This window comes from Coturnix japonica, chromosome 2 (assembly GCF_001577835.2).
Source record: "Coturnix japonica isolate 7356 chromosome 2, Coturnix japonica 2.1, whole genome shotgun sequence".
NCBI lineage: Eukaryota > Metazoa > Chordata > Aves > Galliformes > Phasianidae > Coturnix > Coturnix japonica.
Window position 1 is genome coordinate 42,012,421 of NC_029517.1, and position 27,887 is coordinate 42,040,307.

General features: G+C 40.5%; 1 protein-coding gene across 1 annotated transcript; it reads right to left on the bottom strand.

Annotated features, from left to right (window-relative positions):
- Positions 1-1,007: 1,007 nt before the first annotated feature.
- On the bottom strand, positions 1,008-27,510 carry DCLK3 (doublecortin like kinase 3). Its single transcript, XM_015854247.2, has 5 exons — positions 27,354-27,510; positions 13,580-15,453; positions 7,290-7,422; positions 6,085-6,252; positions 1,008-5,194 (listed from the first exon to the last, which is right to left on the bottom strand). Exons 1-5 carry the CDS (start codon positions 27,421-27,423, stop codon positions 4,998-5,000), a joined length of 2,442 nt encoding a protein of 813 aa, XP_015709733.1. The 5' UTR covers positions 27,424-27,510; the 3' UTR covers positions 1,008-4,997.
- Between the last annotated feature and the right edge of the window lie 377 nt (positions 27,511-27,887).

Consider the following 27,887-nt stretch of genomic DNA (forward strand, 5'->3'; position numbering starts at 1 on the left):
ATAATAGGATTTGCTAAACAACTCACCATAGCAGTTAATAATTGTATGCTTCCATTTTCTGGAACAATTGCCATCACTGTGATCTTTGTCACTATACATTTTTGGTAATGTTTTATGCTTATTTTCTGTAAGAAAGGCAGATTTACAGTACGATGGCAGTCACTGAAATCTAGAAAACGTTACCAACACAGCAATAACAACATAGAAATAACCTTATGTATATGGTGCACTCCATTTTTCCAGTGCTTAGAAGGAACTTATTCAATCCTATGCTCCTCATTCAGTACAGCATTCTCCAAGCGTTTCTGAAAGTTGATTGTTGCAGCACTTCTCTCTAGCAATGCACTGCATGGCTCTGCATTTCCAGCAGGCAAATAAATGCTCCCATTGCTTGGATTGCTGACATGCTTACTACAGGAATACTTTTTGCATTTCTCTCCATTTCTAGTTGTTTCAGTCCTTCACTTTCCACACTCAGAAAACAAAAGTTACTTGCAGTAACTGTTTAGGGTTATGAACTTTACTTTTCCATTTTTCTAATGTCTACGCTATCTCACCTCAAAAGACAGAGTTCTGCAGGAATACAACACCTGCCTATAAAGCAAGGCACAGTGTGAATCAGCAGATTGGATGATACAGGGGATCGTCTTTTCTGAACTAATAGCACATAGCTGTGACAACACTAATGGCTCATTTCAATAAGATATTGCCAGACTCTGACTTCAGCTATTATTAACATGGGAAACACTCCTAACAGCAATGCATTAAGTCAGTTTTAATTAGCCCCCTATATATAACATTTAAAATGCAGAGCAATAAATTGGTGTGGCTATCATAAAACTCAGTCATTCTTAACAGTCTGCCATCGTTCTAAGAGTAGTGAGGCGGCCGTGGTCTCTTTAATGATTAATATGTAATAAATAAGTACATGTTCTGCTTCTCACTAGCAGACAATTCATTCCACATGCTCACATCCAAAGAAAAGGCAGATTCTTCCAAAACATGACTGATACATTAAATACATTTTTATTTCTACAGTTTCAATCAAGATTACAGACCTGCAGGAAAAGAGCATTTTTTAATAGAAGTTATACACAAGCTACTAAGAAACTCTCTCCTTTGAATCAGACACTAAAATCAACTCAATTTAAAATACTATGCCTGTTTCCCCAAATAAAAACTATTTCTAAATAAACTATATATGTATATACATATATAAAAGAATTTATGACAGAATTCAGTTTTGCAGAATAGCTGACATCAGAAAATGATTAAATCTGCATCTCTGTACAACATTCTAACTGGCATCACAGGTGTATCTGCTGTATCTCCATTATTGCCCTTGTGGTTCTGGGGTATAAGGACAGTGGAATCCTGCACTTACCGTATATGTTTGGATAGTGCACCTTGTGAACGGTTGACAACTTAATTACACATCGCATGTACCTTTGTGCACACTTACAATCACTCATCCCAGTGCTGCAGGTCTTTGAGTAGTTACTAACTGTAAACATGTAAAGTAATGAAACATAGCTCAAATGAAGAAGAGAGGTCCCTGAACAAAACAACCTACAGGGAACTGTCTCTGCTAAGTTTCAACTATGAGTCTCTTGGGCACAGATGTTTAATTATTCATTGACAAAAACACAAAAGGAATACAAAAATTCCTACTTTCCATTTCTAATAATCTTTTCAGGAGTTACCAGCATGAATAAAAATACATTGACATCATTGGACAAAAAGAAGGAGGCTTCTGCAGTCCACTTCATCTTCAAACATCAGAAACTGAATCACTGGAGAGTGATGCCACTTTGTCAGTCAAAGGCAGTCACCAAAAACCCGAATTTAATGCTCAGGAATGCCTAACAGCATCAAGGAAAGATTATGACACACAAATCTAGTCACATTGGCATTCCAGGTTGTTCAAAATGCTTCATAAGACTCTTGGGATGATCTCTGGTAGTCAATATAGCCTCAAACAGACCCCAGCTATTCTGTAGGGACAACGTTTTAAAGCCAGTTCTCTTTAATGTTTTTGTATCTTACTTGGATACAAGACCAGAAGGTGTTTAGAGCAAGCTTGTGGATGACACTAAACTGGGAGAAGCAGTTGATTCCATCAAAAGTGGAAAAGGCTTACAAAGAGTTCTGGACAATCACCAACTGCATGAAGATCATCAAAAGAAATTGCCAGACTCTGCACTTGGGAAGGGGCAACTTTAGCTATATGTATAAACTGGGGGCTGAGACACTGGAGAGCAATTCTGCTACAAGAGAATTGGGGTTCTTGGCTGACAGCAAGCTGAACATGAGCCTGCTGTGTGCCCAGGCAGGCAGGCCAAACATATCCTGGGATGCCTCAAGGATGGCATTGCCAAGCCAGTCAAGGGAAGTGATTGGCATAGTGAAAACAGAAACACTACTGAGGGCATGGGCATTGCAAGGAAATGAAATACACTTTTTATATACGGATCAGCTTGTATGTATGGATGTTGGTGACATGAAAGCCAAAGAACACTGAAAGCAATGGAAGAAAAGAGGCATTTTTCTCAGTAGGAGAGAAACAGGAGGTGGCAAAAGCCCTGAGAAGCACCTGGAAGCCTTCTGAGCCTCCAACCTGAAGAAGGAGGGCTTAATGCCACCTATTTAGCAAAACCAAAGCAGTCCCTCAGTGCTGCCAGAGCAGCACTGGTGCTTACAGACACTGGTGGCAGCACACTGTGCTGTATTTGGTCAGATTGGGACCTACATAACATGAGAAAAAAGATCTTTGAAAAAATATTATATTCATCACATGCAGATCTACCTTGAGCACCATAAAGCTGTAGACAGGTTCTTAAAGGCAACAAAGAAACCTGTAACACAATATCAAAGCCCTAAGCTTAAGTGTTGATAATAGTTCTTTCTTACCCACTTCAAACTTTATTTCCAAACTACTATATTAAAAATAATTACAAAATATAATATTGCAAATCATAACCTATTTTTTCCATAGTTTCATATCCAAGACAGACAAATCAGCAGAGATGTTATTACTAGCAATCAAAGAACATAACAACATTTAGAATATGAGGTTACACATAAGAAAGCTCTCAAATTCATTCTCATTTTCAAGAGAAGTCTTCTTAACTCAGGGCCTCGAAAGCAGAGGTATGACATAGAATATAAATACCACTTGGGCACACCGTAAAGTTTTGTTTGTTTCAGAAACTGTTGAATTCCCCAGCAAGCCTTTGTCCAACCTGTATTAAAAATAGGCGAGCTCGACTGAAAACACAGTTCTGTTGTATGAACCAAGTTGCCTCTACTTTCTTCTTTCATTATTGAGGCAAAGCTGTCAAAGCTTGAAACAGAAACATGATGACGGTGTCACACACACGTTAGTAATTCAGGAAGTTCACACTATTTTAGCACTCAGCATAAATGTTTTTTTTTCTTATAGTTTTGAAAGTGTTCTACTGATTCTGAAATGCCTCTGACATCTCTCATTATGAAATAGCCTCATTCAATTCTACACACTATGAACTTGATGCTAGTAGAATTGGTGCTTTATTGTCAATGTTATTTGCCAGCACACAACTCATGGACAAAGCACTATCAGACAACTAAAGTACTTTTTCAATCTGTTTAGTTAACCAAAAGTTCTGAGATTCAAAAGATCTTGTAGGTCACAGTCCTTCTCTGGACTGTAATCTTCTCCACTGGATTTCTTTTAAACTCCAATTATAGGTAGCATAAGCAATGAAGCATCTGACACATACCCTGGGGAAGCTTCCCACAGACTAACAAGAAATTGTTTTTCCTGAGTAGAATTTTAATGTAATTTCATACCATCATCTATTCTCATGGAATTGAGGAGATAGAGTCCCCAGAGAAGATAATTTGGAAAAAAAAAAAAAAAAAGTTTGCTAAACTACACTGAAAAGCATATAAAAGCAATTCAATTGTGAATTGTGTTGATAACAGGGGAAGCATGAAGGTAAGGGCTAACTTAAGTCACAGCAGCAGCTTCCAGCTCTCTGTTCTCCGTCAGCTTGAAAAAGTCACGTATCCATGTGGATGGCTCCTAAGAAAGACTTAAGTATGAGAAAAAAGCTTGGGTTAAAATTCCATAAACATGCCTTTGGGAAAAGAACTAATGCTCCTTCAGAACTGTTGACTTCCCACTTCCCAGAGCAGGAAGAAAAGCACTGTGAAAGGTATTATTACAGTCTTGAAGCTGTATCTGCCCATGGTATCTTCCCACCTCTTCTTGTAAAGAACCAAAACTACCACACTGTACAAACTACAGTAGCTTAACAGAACTATTATCCTCGCCCTGAGAGCATCCCATGAAAAGATGTTGCCAAAGGAGTTATCATAGAGTAGCCAATTTCAACTATGATTTTTTCCCCCTCACTACTTAATAAACAGTACTGCATCTTTTATTAACATACTAATGTTAACAGGCTAAATATTTATTCATCTATTTTTGTTTTTCTCACCTTCTAAATTGCTAGCAGGAACTGGTGAGAAATCAGTTTAGAGAATTAGCGCAGAACATGTGAGCGGACAGCCATTTTGACAATGCTACAAACAGAACACAACTTAAAAGCAAAAAGTAGAACCCATGAAAGATACCATATGAAGAGACAAGTGAAAGCATTTCACAGTCATCACTGGAGTTAGACACAAAATCGAACATTTGTCATCTGAAAAAGATATATATTATGTAATGTAAAAGTTCAAATCATTATTTAAAGAAAAAATAATAGATAAATTCTGAGAAATATTTAGTATCCAGTGCTGCCAGAGACACTTGCAAACTAAAGTACAGGAAGGTGGATGCAAATTTGACCTCTGTCTTTCTTCAGAATCTCAGAATCAATGAGAACAGAAAAAAGAAAAAGGCATAGCAATGGCCAGCAAGATCCATCAACTAAAGGCCAAATCCATTTAGAAAACATAAATAATTTGTTAATTACTAAAAAAGAAGGCTAGATGAACTCAAAGAGATTTCATGTGTCTTTATCCACAGCCTCCTTCCGGCGCTGGGTCCGGAAATGACGCTCAATATTTATCGTTACTTCCCTTTGCAAATTTCTGTTGTTAGTTTTTCCAGCTGTTCTGATCCAAGGATGCTGAAGTACTTGTCGTGCAGTGTAGCGCTTCTGGGGATCCACTATCAACAGCCTGGTAATGAGGTCTTTTGCTGCTGTTATGGAAGAAAGAGGGGAAAAGAAAAGCAATGTTATGATTCTGACATTTATACCTAGCAAAAGGTCCTCATTTTTCTTAATAGTTTGATCACAAAGATTTTTTTAAAGGAGGTACTGTATCAACTGGATCTAGAACCAGTGACAGGAGATGTTAGAACTCCAGCACATTCCTTACTGATTCCATTCTCCCCTGCACAATGAGAGGAGAAAGGGAAGGGAATTTAATCGTGAAGGCATTCTGAAGGCATGTGGCTAGGTGTTCTAATTCACAGGAGTTAGCACTAGCTATCTTGTTCCTCAGAGAGCACATAAGTCATATAATGCTGCTGAGAATGGTCTCTAAAAGATCATGAGCGGTGTTTAGTTTACAATAACGCAACATAAGCCTGGAGATATTTTGATGCCTTTTCTTCTGCAGGTAGTTCTTAAAAGCAAGGTAAGCAAAATCTTTGTTCTTGCCTCAGAAAGGGAGCAGTCTACTATATCAATCAGACTTGTGTTCCCTGGTGGCGCAGTGGTAGGAATGCCGCGTTGCAACACCAGAGGCCCGGGTTCGAATCCCCCCTGTGGTGCAAGTGGTAGAAGTGCCGCTCTGCTACACAGGGACTCGAATCCTGGGGGGTTGGACTCGATGATCTCTAAGGTCCCTTCCAACCCACACGAGACTGTGATACTGTGATACTGTGACTTGATATTCATATTCACAGAAAATGATACTATGAGAGGACTAAATTCACATGTAAAGCAAATAATCATATAAGACAAGAATGTAATATACTCCAAAGTCCACCAAAATCACTATTCTGAAGAGGAGTTCAATGTGCTCAAGCCACTCTAGGTAAGAGTTTTGCCAGTTTCCAGAACTGGTATACATGCTGAATCTTACCTGCAGAAATATTGTCCCAGTACGGGGAAAGGAACTCATAGTGACCCAGCTGTATGATTTGAAACAGCTCTTCTTGATCACGATCCTGACTGCGAAACGGTGGAAAACCACAGAGCAGAATGTACAGGATCACACCAGCTGCCCACATATCTACTTCGAGCCCATAGCCTAAGGAAGAAAAGACAAACCAGGGCTAATGATCTTTTACTGGAAGTTTTAGTGTGCTCTGTTGGGGTGGTTTTTGTTTTTGTTTGTTTGGTTGGTTTATTTTGCTTTTTTGAGGGAGGGTGGGGAAGAGGAAGGAAGACAGACAGAAAAAAAACAAAACCCTTCTTCTTATATTTGGTCGGGAGCTATTTCTTTTTTCATTCCATTCTCAAAGAAACAGAGAAGCTTTGCCCAGTTTCTATAAAAGACGAGGTCAGCAGAAGAATAAGTAGCTGGTACATCACACTTACAAGCTGATCCTCTCTGTTAATAATCACAGTTCTCACACAATACCTCTCTTCTTCAACACGTTTCACAAGTGTTGTCTGTCTAACAAGACCAGCATCAACTGGAGACTAATTGAGAAGATGCAGGATATGTTTCTAAAATAGCCCTCTCGTTATTTTTAAAAAGAAAAAGAAAGCTTTAAGAGAATGCCAGGTTCCCACTGAAATGTAATGTAACAGGAGACACGCAACCCAGCTCCACAGAACAAGACACAAAAATAGCTTTTCTTGAGTCATTAACAAGAATTGACTCCTTTCCAGGTCTGAATCTTTTTGGATATGAAATAGCAAAAAATCTCTCTGATGTGAACCATACTTTGGCTTACTAAATAAATTTAACATACAAGTTCACCATCCTTTTGCATTATTACAGGGCCTTGGAAAACTGTTTGAGTTAAAGACACAAAACGGGGGTGACCACCCTAATGTTCCATGATAACATTTTGCTTATTTCTTCATTTCAGCAACTGTTATCTACTGTATTTTAATGTCTTGTCTGTTTCAAAAATCACAGCTATGTATCACAAGACATTCATAAAGAAAACACAACTGATACCACGCCTGTGTTTGTCAAAAGCTAAGAAGTTTTCTTTCACAGATTTTGCTGCTAGCTGACCTACCAGTAGGTTTAAACATTCTGGAATATTTCCATGATTACAAAGTTAAAAGTAATTTTATGACTTGCTATAAATCATAGATTTATACACTCACCCTTCTCAGCAAGTATCTCAGGGGCAACATAGGTTGGTGTTCCACACACAGTAAATATGGGTTTTGTAACCAGCTTTGCAAGGCCAAAATCTGCTAGTTTCAATGTAGTAGATTTATCTGCGTTGTGCTGAACCTATACTCAATGAAAAAAATATATATATATATTTAGTTTGCAGGCATTTAAGATAGAAAAAGATAACGGAAGTAGATAGTACTTTCGTAGTAAAGAGTAAGAAGTTCTAATAACAATACCTTCAAGTAAAAATAAAATTAAATGGAAACCATATTTTGACAAATAGTATTCAGTAACTTTTTCCACATAAAAGGACTGTGCATGTACTTAGGAGGAAGAGCACTAATGGAAACGGACAACTTTGCTCTACTGGTTCTGAAATGAAAATGAAAAGGAAGACCACTGAAAATTAAGGAGAGTGAACCTAAGGATTATTTTTCCACTTAGGAAAGCAGAAAGGAAAAATGTGTCTTTCCAGCAGTTTCTGCCACCTGCATCCACACAGAAAGTGATCAAAACTCTTGTTTCCATTCCAGTTCTGTGTGCATAAGCATTTAACATTAATCTGTAATGCAGCTAATGAAACAGTATTTTAAGAAAAAGTACTGAAAGGTCAAGTCATGAATATGGTAGCAGGATAACTAAACACATCAGTATTTTTAATACTGGTTACTGAAACTCAAATATTCTTTAATTAAAAAAATAAATTGTTTTTAATGAGAAATTATCTGTCTCTAACTATGGGGGAAAAAAGACCTAACATGACTACAGGAAAGCCAAGAAAATCTGTTTTCAGGTTTTGAAGAGACAAACCAGATTATGATGTGACAGGCAAACTTCAGGCTTTAACACCTCATACTTTGCCATCAGGCAGTGCTTGAGGCAGCCAAAAATTCAAGATGGTCTCTCTTATAAAGGGCACAGACAGGACAAATTTGCTCTCCCCTACATTACAACCAATTAATTCCCATTTAACTTCCTCACAGAAGCTATAAGCAACCTTCCAGTTGTAATTAAAGAAAACCTCCTATGTTTTTTTTCCTCTTTAAAGAAAAAAATAGTACTTCTCAGTGTGAAAAAGTTGCCTAGAGCTGTGCAGACAAAGCTTCTTTAGGAGAAAGATGAAATGCTACCTTCTCTTTTATTGAATTAGTTAATTTCATGAAGATTTTTTGTCATCACACACTGTAGTCTCCACAACTAACAGAAATGAAAAATAAATAACATAAAGGTAATAGAGTTATTTTTAGAGTTATTTTCCAGAGCAGCATCTATCTACAAGATTAATATTTTAATAACGTATCTAACAGTGGTAGAAAGTTACCAAAAAAAAATAAATCACAGTTGAAATACTCAATTTCACACATACTACATGAGCACAAATACACTTTTCGACCATGTATATAAGGATTTTTTAATTACATAAAGAAATGGTGTCACATGTGGAATTTCAACTAATACCCTGCATTGCACCAGGACAAACAACACGGAAAAGTTTATACAATTGGTTTTTTGTTTGTTTTGTTTAATGAAAGGGGAGAATATACAGGTCTGAAGTCCAATCCACAAGAGGCAGTAGGAAACTGCTAGTAATTTTGCTTGATGGAATATGCAGTTATACTTTCTACAAGTAAGCCATAGCCCTAATCTCACATCAGAGCACAAGGTGGCAATACCACACCATGTGTTCTTGAGGACAAAACCACCCAACTTTCATTTAATTTCACCGAACAGCTCGGAACACCACGCTGCACGGATATATTTTTCACACCTTTGTGGTAATAATTTCAAAGACAGCATGATATCTGTCAGCACGTCTGAAAACCTCAGCATCCCCACTCAAAATAACTCAAGGTCAGCACAGATCAACTGAGCATACACTTCATCCCAAACTTCGTGTTCTGCAGCTCACCTTTCCATCACCTGGCAACAAAACTGAAACTGAGCCAAATATGCATTTCACAAAGAAAAGCTTCTCAGGATATCCCCTCTTGAGTGTTTACTTGCAGAAGTAACACAGAAATCCACAGTCTTCTCAAAAAAGATCAAACATCAGACTTCTGCCACATACACTTTGAAATGGTGCAAAGCAAAAAGCGTAATGCTAGAGGATTGTACTAACTTCATCATGATACCCGCTATATCATCTGTACTCAAGACTATGCAAAAATGGTTCCAAAAGTTCATTCAAAAGAGCTGCCTCATTTTACCTGCCTAAAGAGCTAATTGAGATGAGGAAGAGCAGCATTCAAATACGCTTTGTCAAGTAACAGACAATTTAAGCCACACAAGTACTTGCACCATTCAACTGCAAGGTAAGCCAGCACTGGCAGCCCCAAATCAAAGGGAATCAGAAATGCTTGCTACTCTCTTGAACACAGGATATCCCAGTGTTGTTGGCAGATTTCTAGCCATACACCTGGAAAATTCTATTATACTAATACAAAACAAAGCTCATCTTCAAAAAGGGATCAATCTGGTCTTTTCCTTTTATCTTGTTTTTTGATAACTCCTAATTTCTTGTTCTTTTTCACATCTATATTAGGAAATCCATCAGGGTGTTTAAAAGATGACTTTTAATATTAATATTCCTCTTTATGCATGTATGTTTGGTAGTCCAGATTTCTCATATCAACATAATGAAATCAAGCTGACCCATGAGACTTCTTGTATATTACAACTAGAGCTAAGGAGAAAGCACTGCTTATGCATTTGAGCTTTCAATCATCCCATGCTGCTAGACAGAAGAATCTCTCTATCTGTCATAAAGAAATACCACAGAAAATAAGATATTAGGAGATCTTTTATGTAGAGCATGGTGAGGCACTGGAACAGGCTGCCCATTCATGAACCAGTTTAAGGTCAGGCTGGGCATTCTGAGCTAGCAGTTGACAACTCTGCCCGCAGCAATGGCATTGGAACTAGATGACCTTTAAGGTCCATTCCAGCCCAAGCCATTTTATGATTCTACAGTTAAATGGGATTTTAACTCCACTGTACTTGGAAAACTCTGACAGCATTTTGTGTATTTGTAAATAGTGTCACAAAACCAAAGTTTCTTCATAAAAAGGCTACAATTCACAGCATCGTACACATGAAAACATGAGGAAAAAAGGAGGAGCAAGAAGAGGAAATAACCCAAACTTATTCCACTCCTATGCTCTTCCAGTTAGCCTTAAAGAAGTGACCACCTTATTTTGTGAGACCAAATACACCACGCTGCAGAAGCTCGGTAACAAAGGCTTTCTTGCTAAACATCTATTCCTATGCCAGGTGATTCTGTTAGTGGAAAGGGAGGGTTTCAAAGCAGGTGTCTTTACACCAGCTGTCACACAGATTTTGTTTTGGTAGCACAAGTCATCACCTTTCTGCCTCACAGCTATACTGCACGGAGTTGGAAAGCTGCGGGCAGACACAGTAATGAAAGACTTAGGGAGAAAGCCAAAAAGTGGCTGTTACGGAAGCCTTTAACTAGAGAATAGTGCCGTAAGAGCAACAGGAATAACGCAGCAAACTAATTAAACCAGGTTTCTAGTTCCTGTGTGAATAATTTCATAATTCACTAGACATCAAAGTATATTTGCACCTTGTCCTCTGTAAGGAGAGAAACAGGGTTTCTCTTCTTTACCCAGCTGCTTATTTTCATGAAGCTTCTGGATCAGATTAGATCAGATATTAGGAAGAACTTCACAGATAGGGTGGATGAGGCATTGGAACAGGCTGCCCACAGAGATGGTGAAGTTGTCATTCCTGTAGGTAATTAAGAGACACATGGACATGTTATTAAGGGACAGGGTTTAGGGGTAGAATTCTTAGTGTTAGGTGATGGTAAGACTTGATGATCTTGAAGATCACAGAATCACAGAATTGTAGGTGTTGGAAGGGACCTCTAGAGATCATCGAGTCCAACCCCCCTGCCAAAGCAGGCTCCCTACACCACGTCACACAGGTAGGCGTCCAGGAGGGTCTTGAATATCTCCAGAGAAGGAGACTCCACCACCTCCCTGGGCAGCCTGTTCCAGTGCTCCGTCACCCTCACTGTAAAGAAGTTCTTGCGCACATTCGTGCGGAACTTCCTATGCTGTACTTTCATCCTATTACCCCTAGTCCTATCCCCACACACTACTGAAAAGAGACCAGCCTCACCACAATGACTCCCACACCTCAGGTATTTATATCCCCTCTCAGCCTTCTTTTCTCAAGGCTAAACAGACCCAGTTCCCTAAGTCTCTCCTCATAGGGGAGATGCTCCAGGCCCTTCACCATCTTAGTGGCCCTCCACTGGACTCTTTCCAAGAGATCCCTGTCTTTTTTGTACTGGGGAGCCCAGAACTGGACACAATATTCCAGATGAGGCCTCACCAGGGCAGAGTAGAGGGGGAGGATCACCTCCTTCAACCTGCTGGACACGCTCTTTTTAATACACCCCAGTATGCCATTGGCTTTTTTGGCTACAAGGGCACACTGCTGGCTCATGGTTAATCTGTCGTCCACCAGGACGCCCAGGTCCCTCTCAGCAGAGCTCCTCTCCAGCAGGTCTTCCCTCTAAATCATTCACTGAAAAAGTAAGGGCCTATTTCTGTCCTCTGTGCACAAACTGCCTAAAGAGACCAACCCAGACAGAAATCTGTGGTGCAGAAATGTGAAGTGAAGCAAGATCTATCCCATAACCAAGAACAAAAAGGAGATGTCACAGGATGTCAGCACTTCCAGAAGACAACTTCCAGCCCCTTGCCCAGTAACAGCATATAAACCCATAAAATTTGTTTCACTAATGGTTGTTACTGTTCAGCTCTGGCTGTCACTAAGCTTAGCAGGAGCTGTCCTTCCTATTCTAAGGAGTCAGTGCATTCAAATTCAGAAAGCCACACACCTGCTCAAATGGCTTGTAATTTTAGGGATACTTATTAGATAGCTGTTGAGCTAGCCAATATTATCAACAATTTACAGACTTTTTGACTTGCTGAATATACTTTTTTTTTTTTTTTTTTTAAGGTTGTTTCTAAAACAGCTATTCAGCCAATTAACAAGCAAGGTGTAATCAGAAGAGGTAAAATTTTCTTCCTTGTTCAGTTTGTGCAACGCAGTTCTTACATGACAAAATACCTATGCAGTGAGGGACAAGTCTGTCCTTGCAAACACATATTCTTTGCTTTCAGATGGTGCATGCAACACAATGACTTCTGTGCTACAAAACTTTGCCCATGAATCTCTGGATCGCAGTGCTGTGAACTACAAGGTGAAAACCATCAGATGAGATCTGAGCCATGCCTCTCTTTTCGTTTACCTGTATTACTGTGAAGATTACATATTATACACAGAGAAGCATCTGGTCTCCGGTGTTTTATACGCACCAGTTTAATCTCAGTAAAGAGGAAGGAGCGGAAACTGGCTTATAATGGAAAATCAGTTTCTGGTAGAAATTGCTTCTACTCAGGCTACACTAATGCCTTTCTGCAGAAATTCACACTTCCTTACATTAATTCCCTTAAAGAACTGACTAGCACATAGGAATAAATCATCTATTACCCTTTTTTGGCTAACTACAAACTTCCATCAGCAGATCAAATTAGCTCTGTTAGAGAAAGGCAAATATTTGATAACTGCCTGCTATGAAATTTGGAACCCTAAGAGAAGAGTATAACGAATGACTGGCAAGGAACAGTTGTTTATTTTCACACTCCCATAATGGGTGTCATACCACGAGTCAATATTGAAAACATTTCTATGCATATTTACATGAGAGTAATTCTACTAACTTCAGTGACGGATATAAAGAATGTGCTGGAAAAAAACCTTATAGAAATCACTACAGTAGAGGATTATCACAGTGCTCTTCAGGATGAGTGACTGCAGTGGACAAGAACTCTACCAAATGTATTAAAATTGCTGATGTCACTTGTTAATTTTGATCTGAAAGGAAAACAGCTTATGATTCAGTACATGCTCTGTGAATGCAATACATTCAAGCCTGAGTACCTAAATTCAGATGATAAATAACATGCTGGAATTTCAGTAAAATACAAATGCTCACTAGCCCTGAAAGCCAGGTCATTATCATTTGAATTTCTGCTTGCAAGCAACATCATCTGCAACTTGCAGTAGATGTATGCAAAATGATCTGAAAAGCTAATTTCATTTTAAGGTTGTATTCACTTTTCCAAACAGTACTGCGACGGTGTATTCTCTCTGCATATTGCTTGCATAAAACTATTCAAATGTTCATAATAAAAAGGAAAATAAACCCAACTCCTGCACAGTGTTTGCCAGTGCTTACCAGAAGGTTCTCTGGTTTGAGGTCCCTGTGGACAATGTTCTTGCTGTGAATATACACCAGGGCTTCACACAGGTCAGTGATCATGACAGCAGCATCATGCTCTGTGAACTTCACGCTTTCTATGATCGCATCAAATAAATCCCCTCCTGGGATGTACTCCAGGATTAGATAGATCTCAGCCTCCGTCTCATACACTTCAATTAAGCTTACTATATTGGGATGAGAAAGACTTCTAATGATCAGAATTTCACTTTCCATCATGTCCTCCTTCCCCTTCAGCTTGGATTTATCAACAATTTTCATGGCGTAGATCTGATTTGAGTCACAGCGGCGACATTCTTTCACCACTGCAAAATTCCCATCCCCAATAGTCCTGCCAATCTCATAGTGGTTTTCTACATCAGTTCTGCTTTTTATGGCACGCCTCCGGCTTGTGCTTTCCAGCGCCTGAGCCTTGTTTTCTTCTTTATTCGATCTGCGCTCTCCTGTTTTCTCTCGTCGTGTCATGTTACTCTCTGTATGTATGCTATTTCCCTCTCTCCTGACACCCTCCTCTTTAGTCCTTTGCCCCTCTCTACCATCCCTATGTGTTTTAGATGGTTTCTCAGCATCTCTTGGAGTGTCTTTCATTAGCCAACCATTTTGGTTTGTTATACAACTACTTCCATTTTCCTCCTTCATTTCAAGAGCGATCTGTAGCCCTTCTACAGCATTCTTTATTTTTACTACTTCCTTCTCACGGTTTTCATGTTTCTCCAGATCCCTTTCCTTCTCAATGCTCCTCTTTTGTTTATCCAGTCCTTCATTAACATTCCTATGTAGAGACTTCCAGGTCCTTCTACAGCAATTATCTTTCCAGCCAATATCTTCATCCTCTAGAGGAATTTCTGAAGATTTCTGGCAATTCCTGATTTTGGCATTTCTTTCCACATGGTACCTCTGACATGCGCGTGCATTCAGATCTGTGTTCTCAAATGAAGTCTCAGCCTGCCTTTCTCTTTGCAACTTTTGCCTGGCCTGCCTTTCCCATTCACACTTCTCACACCTCAATACCTCCATTGAACTCTCTTCTAACCCTTTCTCAGGGCTCCTGTCTTGGTTAAGGTACCTCTCATCTTCTCGAGCTTTTCTAGAAGGCCTTACTCCTTGTTCACCATTCCAACTCCCTCTAGTCCACTTTTTTTTGGTTCTCATTTTTTCTTCTTGCCTTGGCTTGGATTGACTTTTTCCAGCTGCCGTTTTGGGAGACACAACATCACTGCAGTTCTTGGCAATTTCAGCCTCATCAAAGCCAGCATCCACTACTGAAGCTTTATCACACAGCCTGCTCTTCAGCTTTTGAGACTGCTCCTCATTCTGCTGAATTGCACTGGCAGCATATGGATTTTCAGGACAAAGTTCTTGTATTGCCACTTCCAAGTTCTTCAACGTAAGGGGCTCCCTGCCCAGAGCTATGAATGCATCACCTTCTCTGAAGAAGTCAGAAACACTTTGGATTTCTTTGCCTCTTAGATTGTAAAGCTTTCTCACTCGATCATTCTTCCAGCGTGGAAATCCCATAGCTTCTGAAATATCAGCTGTTAGCTGTTCAAAGGTCTGCACTGATCTCCTGTTCAGAAGCAAGGTTATCTTTCTGAGTGTATGCCCACAGGGTCTCACCACTGTAATAATTCTTGGCTTCACAGGACTGTGCTCTGAATGTATTGTGTGAAAACCATTCCGGGGATTAAAACACGAAGACCTACAACTGCTTGCATTCACACATTGTTTTCCACAGTTTCCACGACCAGCAGAAGGACAAGTCCCACGCAGTGTCCTCTCTGTTACCTTTGAGCTTGTGCTTTGTGACATATGGTCAAACATGCTTCGGTGTCCTAAAGCAAAGAAAGAGTAGGTATATTATTCATTTTTCATCATTAGATCTTTATGAGTAATAGTTTTTTATGTAACTACTGAGTTACAACCTCAAAGTAAGGAGACTTGCATTGAGCGCTTCAACAAAGCCACTAGAGTGCAATTTCACATACATGCAACTACAGAAATTGTTTATGAGGAAATACATACTTATGTTTGTGAAAAAAACATAAATACCAGGTTTACAACAAAGAGATTCTATTTAGAAAAAATATGGTGTCTAAATGCCTTCATCTGCTAAAATCCCCCCCTCACCAAAAAAAGAGGGTTACTTGTTTAACATCTTTTTATAAATTTACCTTCTGTGAACTTATGTTTCCTTTCTGAACCCAATTACAATTTTCACCACTAAGCCCTACAGCAAGTTCCACAGCTGTACTGCATGAATTAAGAGATATAAGTTTAGTTTTAAAATTGCTATCAGATGAGGATGCATGTGCAATCTGATATTCTTTATAAATACCTCCCCTTTGCGTTCCTTGGACCATGCATTTATTTTCTAGACTTCTATAACAATTAGATTATTTTATAGCTATTTTTATACAACCTTTATTTTTTGTACTTCTATTTTATTTTTTTCCTTAAAGGAAGGCCGTCTTAGCTCCATTTGATATTTTGGTTTGACATTTTATTCTTAAAGCCTAAGTAAAATCACAAAGTCTTCAATAACTTTCAGGGACAATTCTTCCTCCAATATTTCACCTTTGAACACCAACCAACAAAGAAAACTGCATCATCCTTCACATATATTTCTGAAAAGGAAGAATTGAAAACATGATACATTGTCATGGCTGAATCATCACACAATTCAGTTTATAAACCTGAGAATAAGCTAAGAATAGTATCACCATAAAGTATTCAGATCTCCTGTACTTAATAAAACTTGATTGCCAGGCAATTCTTTTCATTCTCAAGAAATAAACTTCTGTGATGAGAAAACAGAATGATTCCAACTCCATTTAATAATCCTACAATTCAATAGGAAATAAAAATACTTTTGAACTAACAGGATCATCCCAAAAGAACAGAATCACGGTGATTATTGAACTTTGACCAGGAAATTCCCATACACAAACAGCTTATCTCCCGGAGAATCCCACCCATTTTTAAGACATCATTATGACTGCATTGCCACATGACAGCGTTACAATCTGCAAAGGAAAACTCCTGCATTTGATAGCTCCTCTTGGGGCTAGAGGTAAGACATGCACATTTAAGAGCTCTGGCAAGCTGAAATCTATTATGTTTTGGTTTTCAACTGCTGAAATACCATTTGCAGTATTTCAAGTTCTGTACTTTTTCTTTCTTCATGGTAAAACAGAGCGAAAAGCAATTATACCCCTCACCTAGGAGAGCAAAAGGAAAAACTACACCAAGTAATGCTGCTGCAGCCCCCCTCTCTGCCACTGCCTACTGCTTGGTGCTATGATGCCAGGCAGTGCTTCACTATAATGCTCTCACCCCTAAGTGCTGCGTGCCCCTCAGCATGTCCCTTAGCTCTTGGCTTCAATTTGTTCCTCTGCCAAACAAGATAGATATTTCTTCTCCAGATAAATATTACAGAGACACTCAGCTGCCAGTATGCTGATTGAGGACGTAAGCATTATATAAGAGCTATGTGACTAATGCTTGGTGGTGGCACAAGTTATTTCTGTCTCCATTCTAGTTTTTATGGATGATCTTGTTACTGAGAGATGATAACACGTGCTAGTAATTTTTAAAGCAGGTATTTACATCGTACCCAGAATAAAGCCAATTGTGAATGTGGTGGTGGGGGGGGAGTCACATATAATAATAGTTCTCTGAAATCTAAATCAATTCCAGACTATGTTGGTTACCAGGAACTGCTGAAACTCTGAATTTAATCAGCATTTTCAGATTCTTGCATACCCACTGTCAAAGTATTACCTTGCTTACAGGAACTGCATGTGATATTTTCACATCTTATAATCTCGATGCAACACCAACACAATGCTGCACTAGTAATGACTTTCCCCACAGGTGATGTTTCTCCCAGCTATGCCACCATTACCACACCTTTTGCAAACCATTCATTTCAAGCGCCTGGTTTCGCTGTTGACTGTTTCAATTACATCAATAATGTTCCCTCTCTTCACTAAGTCAGCAAAGCTTTAAATGGAAACCACATTTATTTTTTATTCTATAACTAACAGAATAAGTGTGGTTTTATTCAATTAAAACGAACAACCCAGGAATATGTTTTTGTGCTCGTTAAACTGCCTTCATTCCTAGCCAAAACAGCTTGACACAAATCATAAGTTAAAATATACATATAACCATTTAAGGAGTAAGAATCACATCTTTTTCTAACACGAAAAAAAAAAAAAAAGAAGTTACATGAATGCCTAAATAAATACAAAGTTATCTCCTACTGTTTCCTGAGGAAAGTGGGAAGTGCCAAACTTTGTCAAAGCAGTCGCAATGACTAATCTGTATATTACATAAACTAAAAAAATAATTTCAATTGCCAGTTACAGCCATGAATTATATTCTAGTTAAGCAAATCTTAATTATCTGATATGAAGCAAGCCCCAGTCTTTCAGGAAAGAACAGGGCAAAACAACAAGCATTTCTAGAAAGGCTTTAAATATCTTAAATGAATCCTAAAGCCTCAAATCATATTGCTTGAAACCTCGTTTCTATATTTAAACAGAAGTGGGAGAGAAAGGAAGAAGGAGGTGGGATTAGAAACACACTTCAATGAGTCTGAGTGCTGGGAACTGATACATCAGAGAATAAAACTTGTTTTCCTTCTCACTGTCTTTGTGAGAGCTAATGGTTATTAAAATTCATAAGAAATATGTATATTTTATATGCACAAATGCATGCATATGCAGTGGTTGTTTGTTTTTTATAACCATATACACTTGCATACCGCTAAGTATTAAAAAATAGAGTGATACAGAAGATGAAGGCAAAGAGCTAGGGTTCATTTATGAAACCAAATTCAAAACCCATTTGCAAAAGTCACAGACTACTTGAATAGGAGTAGAAGGTGAGTGGGAAGTATAGGATTATATAAGCATTAAACTTCCTTTAGATGACCCCTCCTTGCAGGGGTTTTGTTCACTTTAGTACTGAATTGCACGTGTAGCAGAGTTCACCAGAGGTCACTGATCGTGGCAATGAAAAATTTATTGCTGCTATTTGCCCTTCTAAAGTTCTCCCTTCCTCTGACCAGCCTAAGTTTTGCTTGTTAATTAAAATATTTCCACTCATCTTACATTCCTTCTTGGCTCTCCAGTTGGAGATCACAGTTTCAGTCATTAACTCAATGGTTTACCCAGCAGCTAATTCCGCTATCAAGACACAGGTTGCCGTGCAATTAAATTTTTACACGGAGTATTACTGCACAATTTAAAACAGAAAGAAACACTGAGGTAGGATTGAGTTATGGCATCACTTTCTGTGAGTAAAATGTTCTACTTAAGGCCTGTAATTTATTTCGAGGGCTTTGGATCAACACAAGAGTCCTCACTCATGAAAGCTCCATTAAAGGTTATGAGGATTACCCACACAAGTAAAGCTGTACATGATAGAAATTGTGTATTGGGAGTGGTTTTGATGTATTGGCCCCAAAACAGCATATGTGAGGCTCTGTTTCCAAGTTGAAGTGAAAGAATAGCACTAAAAGCTGTCTTCTCCTTAGGCCCCAGAAATTCCAATTGAAGATATACAAAACAAAGATGCCAGGGTGGGGGTATAGTCTCAATGCGAACCCAACTCTTCTTGCGAGGCCCCACCTGCAGGACTGCATCCAGGCCTGGGGCCCACAGTACAGGAAGGACATAGAGCTCTTGGAGCAGGTCCTGAAGAGGGCCAAGAAGATGATCAGAGGGCTGGAGCACCTCTCCTGTGAAGAAAGGTTGAGGGAACTGGGCTTGTTTAGCTTGGAAAAGGGAAGGCTCCAGGGAGACCTCACTGTGGCCTTTCAGTACCTGAAGGGAGCATATAAGCAGGAGGAGGAATGTCTGTTTATCAGTGAGGATAGTGAGAGGACAAGGGGGAATGGCCTTAAACTAAGACAGGGGAGGTTTAGGTTAGATATTAGGAGGAAGTTCTTCACTGAGAGGTTGGTGGCACACTAGAACAGGTTGCCCAAGGAGGGTGTGGATTCCTCATCCCTGGAGGCATTCAAGGCCAGGCTGGATGTGGCTCTGGGCAGCGTGGGCTGGTGGTTGGTGACCCTGCAGGGGGGTTGAAACTAGATGACCGTTGTGGTCCTTTTTAACCCAGGCCACTCTATGATTCTATGATTTACACCGAAGCATAAAGAAGCATTTCCAGTAGTTGGGAGCAAAGAATCTCTCTAACCCTTAACTCAGAGCAGCCAAGTACACAGCTTGCACAGGTTACCAGTGTTTGTACATTAGCATCCAGATGCTCTGGAAGTGTGCTACCTTGAGCTCCTCTTCTTGCTATAAATTATTAAATGTTGAATGTTTCAGGGCTAGTCTATACCATTAGTGTCCAAGACTGAAGAAGTAGTACAAACAGTCTCAATGTACTAAATTAGCTTAGCGGAAACAAAATATGACCACAGGCATCCTTTTACAGCAAGTAAATTTTACATGGGCATTATTTACAGCTCTACAATTGGAAACACTGGCTTTGTTTTTCTCTCTAAATAGCCATAGCTATAGCTCCTTATCTTTTCTGCCCTCCTGAACACTGTGCCTCCCTGCCTGGCTTTACAGCATTTTAAGAAGAGGTTTTGTTTGAGTCAGGAATTCATTACAGGAACAATGAAAGGCAGTTACCCTGCATCAATTTTGACCAAATAAAATCCTATGCAGAAAGAGGAAGTCAACATTCACAAGTTGTGGACAGAGACAGTGTTAAAGACTGCAGGATAATCCCAGCAGGCTCATAAGGACGCTCTAAGGGCTTACACTGCTCAGATCCAATGAAGGACATTCAGGACTCAAGCCCGAGCAGGATCAGGAATTACGTGTGAAACATGGGATAAGGAAGCCTGGAAAATGGGTTAAAACAGTGGGACAGAGGGAGAGAACAAGAAGACTGGGAATAGGAAAACAACCTGAGCATGGCCTTGCTCTGATATCACCATTCAAAAGCCAGCCTGCATGTAGCTGAAAAAGGAAACCTAGCTGAAATTTGGGATGGGAGAATAAGAGAAAAGACCAAAAAGTCACGTGTAGGGACTGGGAGAGGCTGCAGAGAACATGGCAAATAGGCCCATAGTTAGATCCTGGCCAGCAGTTATTGCTGGCCCAGTGAAAGCAGATGGAGACTGTAATTCGGATGCAATAAAACATGAGAAGGAGAATATGAGCAGGCTGGAAAGTCAGCCTAGGTGCTGAACTTCAGCAAAAGGACAGAACTGGGAGCTGTAACTCAACCATCCTCACCCCCTGGACAGCTTCTCTGCAGTTCTGGATATCCACCCCTTTCTGTTGCAACTTTACTCTTTTACAGATAAACTGGAATCAGGACCATATGGTCAAAAAGTGTTCTCTATAGAAACTTAATCTCTGCAATTCAAGGAGCTGAAAAGAAGTAAAGAATATAGGAAGACGAGTTATATTGCCTAAGGGAGCACAGGCCTGGAGAACTGGGCAGTATCTGAAGCAATTCCACAGAGTTTCAAAGCAACATACATAACACTAAGCCATCCCCAAATCCTTGGCCTGTGCATCTCAAGTGATATTTCTGCCCACGTTACAGAATTTTTCACTTCCTATTTTTATATCTCGACTTCCACTGAACAAAGTGCAGTGAATGTCCTCCCTTTGTGAAAACACTAAAGACATTAACCCACATTTGCTCCTGTAGCAAAAAACCATAACAGAAAATCCTACAAGTTAATAAACCAGCGCTAAGAGCAGTATTCAGAAAGCATGCAGTGAGAGGCATTAACAGCCAGGGTAAACTGCAAGCAGATGCTCATTATTTAAGCTTTGTCCATGCTATGCACTGATGGAGCCAGAGACCCTGGGGAAAAAAAGCAGCATCTGATAATTTAATTAATGGTTATATCATAATGCACATGAACAGGAGTAGGTGGCAGCACCACTCATCAACAGTCATAAAGGCTTGACTTTGTAACCTAAATAATGTTAGATTCCAAGTACCTGGTCTGGTAGAAGCGTATTCGGCAATGATACATGTTTGGAGTATCTTTGATGCTAAGACAGATCTAAAACACATTACACAACAAAACGTTACTGTAAATCATACATGATCATAAACATGATCTACAAAAATCAAATAAAATAAGCACAATCCAAATATTTTTAGACAAAGTGCATTTTTCATCAGATGACAACAGAAATCAATCCATCATGCTGTTTGCATGTATTCCAATCTGTATTAGCTACTGGTGTACAGCATGAAAACAAAAACACAATCTTCCAGGTACTCCTTATCATCTGGACACCTTCAAGAACAGCTGTAATATATCACAATCAAAAAAAGGAATGTAGTTCAATCTATACAGCATCACTTCTACTACCCTAATGGGCATCTCCCATCATACTGATGCGTGTTCGTGTTCAGTTTGTAGTCGCAGAACAGAGATTACTGTTCACCCAGTCTAACCCAATCTGTAGAAGAATAAAATTCCTCAGCAGTTCAGGCAGCATTCTAAGTTCACTGAAGAAAAACGAATCCGAGTTTATCTACAAAAAGGACAACCAAACCAGAATATTATATCTGTCTCATAAATATGCAGTTTCAGCCCTAATTGATCCTATAAAATTAGTATGATGGGCTTCTAAGTTCATCATATTTCATGATTTCACTTCAAGCATGCTTAACTTTGCATGTGGTATTATTTTTTCTTTAACTGTCAGCCCAGCAAATTCAGCCGCGTGTCAAGTTAGGTTCCTTCTTTCCCACACGTCACCAACAGAACTAAAGTTTCTCCTGGGCAAATTATGTCTGGTCCCATTAAGTGACAGCTAAAGTCTCAGCTGTGAGGAAAGCAAACATCCTTAGTGCTGATCCCGGAGTACAAAAGACTGGGAGATACACACCTTTGTGCCCACTCCCTGATCTCATAAGCCCTCAGCAGGCACTGTGCAAGCTTTTGATTTTAAGAATGAAAGAAACATTATGCCATGCAAACCAGAAGATAGAGATCTCCAAATCTTTCTGTCCCCAAAACACCCATTCTCATTCTTTCACATATTTACTCTACTTCCTTCTTCCTGTCCACTACTAGTTTTGGGACAGCATATCACAGCACCCAAAAAGTAGGCAGATGTAGTGAGGGCACATGTTAAGATGGGAAGGACTATCTGTTGGGTGAAGAATCATAGAAGAACAAAGTTGGGAAGGATCCACAAGATCATCTAGTAAATCTTGTATCCGGTTGGTTGCACTATGACCAAGGGAGGAAGCCTGAGGGATACCCACCCTGGATCTCTTGCTGTATCTATGCAATCTCTGGATTCTTCCATTCTGAGGACTGATGCTGCCTCTGTGTCACCCACAGCCCAGCGTGGGTGCCAACCTGCAGTGGAACACATGTAGGAGTCTCAGCATGCGGGAGCATGTGACCGTATTTACTGTATTTGGGAATCATGAGGGATAAATGACATTTAACAGCTATCCTTCTTTCTTTCTCCTCAAAGAAGACAAAGGCAAGAGTTTTCCTTTCCTCTGTTTTCCCTGCACTTCTGTGAAATGCCCAGAGTTACTTTGTAGCCTGACCTGTTCCTCTCCCATCTGGCTCCCCCCAGAGACTGAGACTGCTGCGAGGCAGCCAGATTTGCCCTGATGCTTTTACATTCCCTTCCCCCATCTGTTAATGGTGACTGGGCAAAAATTACCCTCCTGGCCGCTCATCTGCTCCCCCTGCAGGCCCTCAGCAACCCCACCACACTGAGATTTTCTCAACCAAGCCATTTGTAATTAAAAATAAAATATTTACAGCAAACACAGATGGCTATTGCCATGTTAGTGTTAAACTGAGCTGAATCACTCAGATCAGCAGATGAAGGTAAAGATTACATGTAGTCTGGTAATGAGTCACAAGTGCCATCATTTTTATGGGTTGTTTTTTTTTTTAGAGTTGAACTCCACTTTCATTATCTATTCTTTCTGACATTTTAATGGTAGAAAATTAAAAGAAGTGAGCATGAAGAAAGTCCTTTAAAGAAGTACACAAACGCATAATCTGTAAAGACTAAGCGCACTACATGCGAAGTCAATCAATGCTTTCAGATACACGAAGCTCAGTTTAACTTCTAACCCTGCATAATACCAAAAAAAGAACATTATGAAACTGCTCATTTATTTCATTTTTTTCCCCCCCATAGATGACAGGCAATATATCTTATTGGGAACAGTCCTGCCTGCTTTCTGCAATTTGACAGGTTTAAGGTTTGCCCCGGTAACCAGAGAAGTGAGCTCTGCAGCCTGGGACCCTCCAGCACGAGAGGACAGAACTGATGGAGGGAAATAAAAGCATCTTACACAACAGCAAAGATTGCCAGGATCCATCTGGCAGAATTCTCCATCTGTTTCTCAAGGCTCAGTGCACAGGCAGTTTCACTTCCACACTGATGCTCCTGACCTCTAAACTATAGGTTGCTCCGAAAGTAATGCCTCCTATTTATTTCCATGGAAACTGCAACAGATACAAGCAGCGCAATAACACTACCTGGTAGAGCAACTTCTTAGATACAAAGCACCATTTTTCAACATCATCACCATCTGCTACGTATTTTCACCTGCAGCAAACAAGAGCCTGCATGCCATGCTTAGAAACTTCTGCACCAGCAAAGATGACCCACTGTCATTGTCCACTAAAACACACTACGCACCGCCTCTCTGTGCTCACCATCTGTTGTTGGGTCTCCATAAACATTCAGAAAATGGCAATGAATGTCAGTGGATGCCATATTTTCCATACGGAGGAATTAGGTGACACACCTTTGCTTCTTCCAAGCTTCCATGTCAGATGCCCATTGGTCAGACTGCCCCTCTGCTGCCATCTCACATCGCAACAGAATGTAATGGGATACTACTGCCATACCATCAGCATCCACCTCTGACATCATGGGTCAACGTCATAAAATGGGAAGCATTACTTTAGGAGCAGCACTCATATTTCTAATTAATTGCTGCTGTTTCATCACAGGTAATTTTTTACTGCTTTTTAATCCTGTTAGCCAACATTGTCTCAGTTGGAGGAGCAGGAATCTGTTTCTTTTAGTTTGGGATTTTACCTCCATTGCTTCCTAAATCTCAGTTTGATGACTAATCAGTTGCATCTGAGCAAACCCAGTGGAAAAGAAAAGAGATCTTGCAGAGGTGTCACTGAGGGTTTAATTAGGCTTCTAGATCCTTTATTACCCATAACTTTGTTGCATAACTGAAGACCTGCCAGAGTCTGATTCTGTATCCTGCTTTAAAGAAGGGTGTTTTACCCAATTTTTTTTCCTTGGAAATCAAGTACATTCAGGAGATGTTAACTCACATACAAATGTAGAATTCCCCACCTCGTTATTACAGAACTATGTTTGAGGAGAGTCAAATACTGAAGTAAATGTTGCAAAACAAATGGCTTCGCAATACTTCTATGGGTTTTTCAGGCAAAACTCTCAAGCCTGCATTAATTATACTTACAAACACGAAGACAAGCAGAAAGCATCTCTATTGACTTTATCCATTACCTATATATTTGAGGTGACAAGAAAACTTAAAATAAAAATAAAATAATAATAAGGAATCTTAGGCAGTCTATCAATACTGACAGAACAGGAGGCTCAGAATGATCATTGGGAGCTTCTTCTAAGGATATAAGGCATTGCCAATTGTTTTGCACTCCTTACAACAATTAGACAAGTAAATTACACTAGTAACAGAGGGAAGCTGGTAAACGCACCTGACTTTCATTTGCAATGATGGGAAATTACTGCTAGATAAGATGAACAATTTGCAAATACTACCAAAACCTCAAATTTACATTAGAAGCAACTGAGGCAGAAGCTCGCCTGTCCTCTGGTTAGCATTTCCATTATCTGATGGACATTCTCCAAACGGCTGGAGCATGTACTCTGAGAACAAAATCAGCCTGGCAAACAGTATGCCTTTATAATACAAGAAATGTCACATTCACCTCTTTCAACAGCCACGTTCTCAGCTGCGATCCAAGTTGCACTGAAGTTAATTAAAAGAGCCACATTATCTTTAGTAAGAGCAGGAACAGAGCTAAGTGAGACTGCTAGTCTCCATAATGTTCTCATGCTAATTGCATGTACAAGAAAATTTATACAACACTGACTTGAAATGTTTTTGAAGATTTAGGAATCAAGGCAAAGCAAAAGGGCACAAAAGCAGTAACAGAAACCAAGTCAATTTGCCCAGGAACAGCTGGACAAGAAGGAAGGACCACCAGCTTCCCTGATTTCTACAAAACTATACGTGTTTCTGTGGAAAACCCACTGAATTCAGTGATCTGAGAAATGGGGAAACGAATCCCACACAACTTCCCTTAGTCACCACGTGCTGAAAGCCAGGCAGATGCCAAAAAAGTGAACTTCCACTGAATGCAACCAGAAAAAGCAGTGATGCAGACATTACAAAGCATATGGGGCCACTGCTAAAGATACATTCAAAATGCAGCTTACCACAGCTAAGGTAATTAACTTGGAAAACAACGGACACCACCACAAAGTAACTTCTGCACAGCTCAAATTCAGAGTCTTGAACAGTTGCCAATAAGCTGAATTAAAAAGTTATCTTTGCCGACAGTTTAAGCCCAATTAACCAATTCAGGTTAATGAACCACAGATGGAGATTTATCAGAAGCTCTCTCTCAGTGGAGATGCGCTGGCATCCTACGACCACCTTCATGGCAAGTACTGAGCCATTTTGGTAGATCCACACCCACTGCACTGCAAGATCCCACTCTGTGGGATCAGTCCTACCCAAAGAGCCGCAGGACAGCTTCCTTAGCTGCATAACACAGCTGCCTCTTCAGGCAGACTGTGACAAAGTTGCTGTAATAACTGCACTTGCACCACATAAAGCAGTTCTAACATGTGCTGTAAGCTTTGTTGTGCCTGCTGCTCTGTGAGTCTCTGCTGGTTCTTAACATTTCAGAGTCAAAACTGCGTTTTAAGTATATAAAAACACACTGAGAGGAAAAAAGGGAGCTGAATAAAAAGATAAAAAAGGAGGTGGGAAAAGAAAGCCACATGCAACCAAGTGCATGCATATATTTTTATTTCTACTTCAAGCCCAAAGCAAAAGCATGCAAGATGCACTACCAGAGTCAGTATTAATCTCTTAGATTGGTCCCTCACAAAACAAACTCAAAGAGGCTCAGAGGAAGAAGCCAGAGTTTGGTTACGCTGTTGTTGGGCTTGTCTTTTACCTCCGGGTTTTGTCTTTCAATGAACTTTTCAGCACACAGCGCAGAAGTTTCAGTCTACAGGGTTACTCCAAGCTCAGCATCTCACAACGCAAAAATCGTTCCACCAGCCCAAACCGGCAGCCCAGCCAGATTCACAGACAGTGCTTACTGCACGTCCTCAGAGAGAGGCAGAAATTAAGGCTGTGGAAAGTTAAAGGGCACCTCTCCCATAAACACCGGCTCTGTAATTAAAAAGAAGCGCACACAACCGATTCCGCTACACAAGGCGACGCAGCCGGCGTTCCCCGGGGGCGGTTCGGCTGCCTCACACCGCGGCACCTCGACACGGGGCACCCCGACCCTCCACACCCTCCGAGCCTCCACGGAGCTCACAAGGAGCCCACAGGGGCGATTTCCAAGCCCACCACCACCCTGCAGCCCCGGCTGCGGCGCTCCCCCGCCTCCCCACACGACCCTCTCGGGCTGCAGCGAGGCGGGCAGGGCACTCACCCGCGCAGTGGCCGTAGTGGCAGCAGCAGCCCGCCCCGGGGTGCAGCGGGGGCGGCGCAGCAGCCGGCATAGCGCGGAGCTTCGGCTCGCCGTCTCGCCACACCGCGCCGTAACGAACCGCGCCTCCCGGCTGCGAGGGCAGGGAAAGGGAGGAGAAGCGGCGGCGGGAGGCGGTGCCGTGCAGCGGTCACGGCCACGGTCACACCCCTCCGCCTTACCGAGGCGACACGGCTGGCGGGTTGCTGGCTTTCAGCTGCCACCGCCTCACACCGCCGTCCACACAGACAGTCTTGTTCAAACCCCTTGAATGCCACCTAGACTTAATAAGTCGTTTAATATGGGATGGATTATGAAGGCGAGCACTTAACCGTGTAAACAAAGCGTGTATTGAATGCTTGAACTACCAGTTGCTTAACAGCAAGTCAAAGAAACAAAGCGTTCAGTAAAGTCATGAGAACGCTCTTTATCTGTTATTTAGGAGCGAATCTAATACCGTTGTGAGTCGGTGAGCAGCTAGCAGAAGGATGGGCCTGT

Excerpts from the sequence above, each read along its gene's own strand:
- DCLK3 (XM_015854247.2), bottom strand. The coding sequence starts at position 27,423 with ATGCCGGCTGCTGCGCCGCCCCCGCTGCACCCCGGGGCGGGCTGCTGC. Across the intron at positions 15,454-27,353 it reads CCACTACGGCCACTGCGCGG|GACACCGAAGCATGTTTGAC; the intron begins GTGAGTGCCCTG and ends TCTTTGCTTTAG. Across the intron at positions 7,423-13,579 it reads TCAAACCAGAGAACCTTCTG|GTTCAGCACAACGCAGATAA; the intron begins GTAAGCACTGGC and ends CATTGAGTATAG.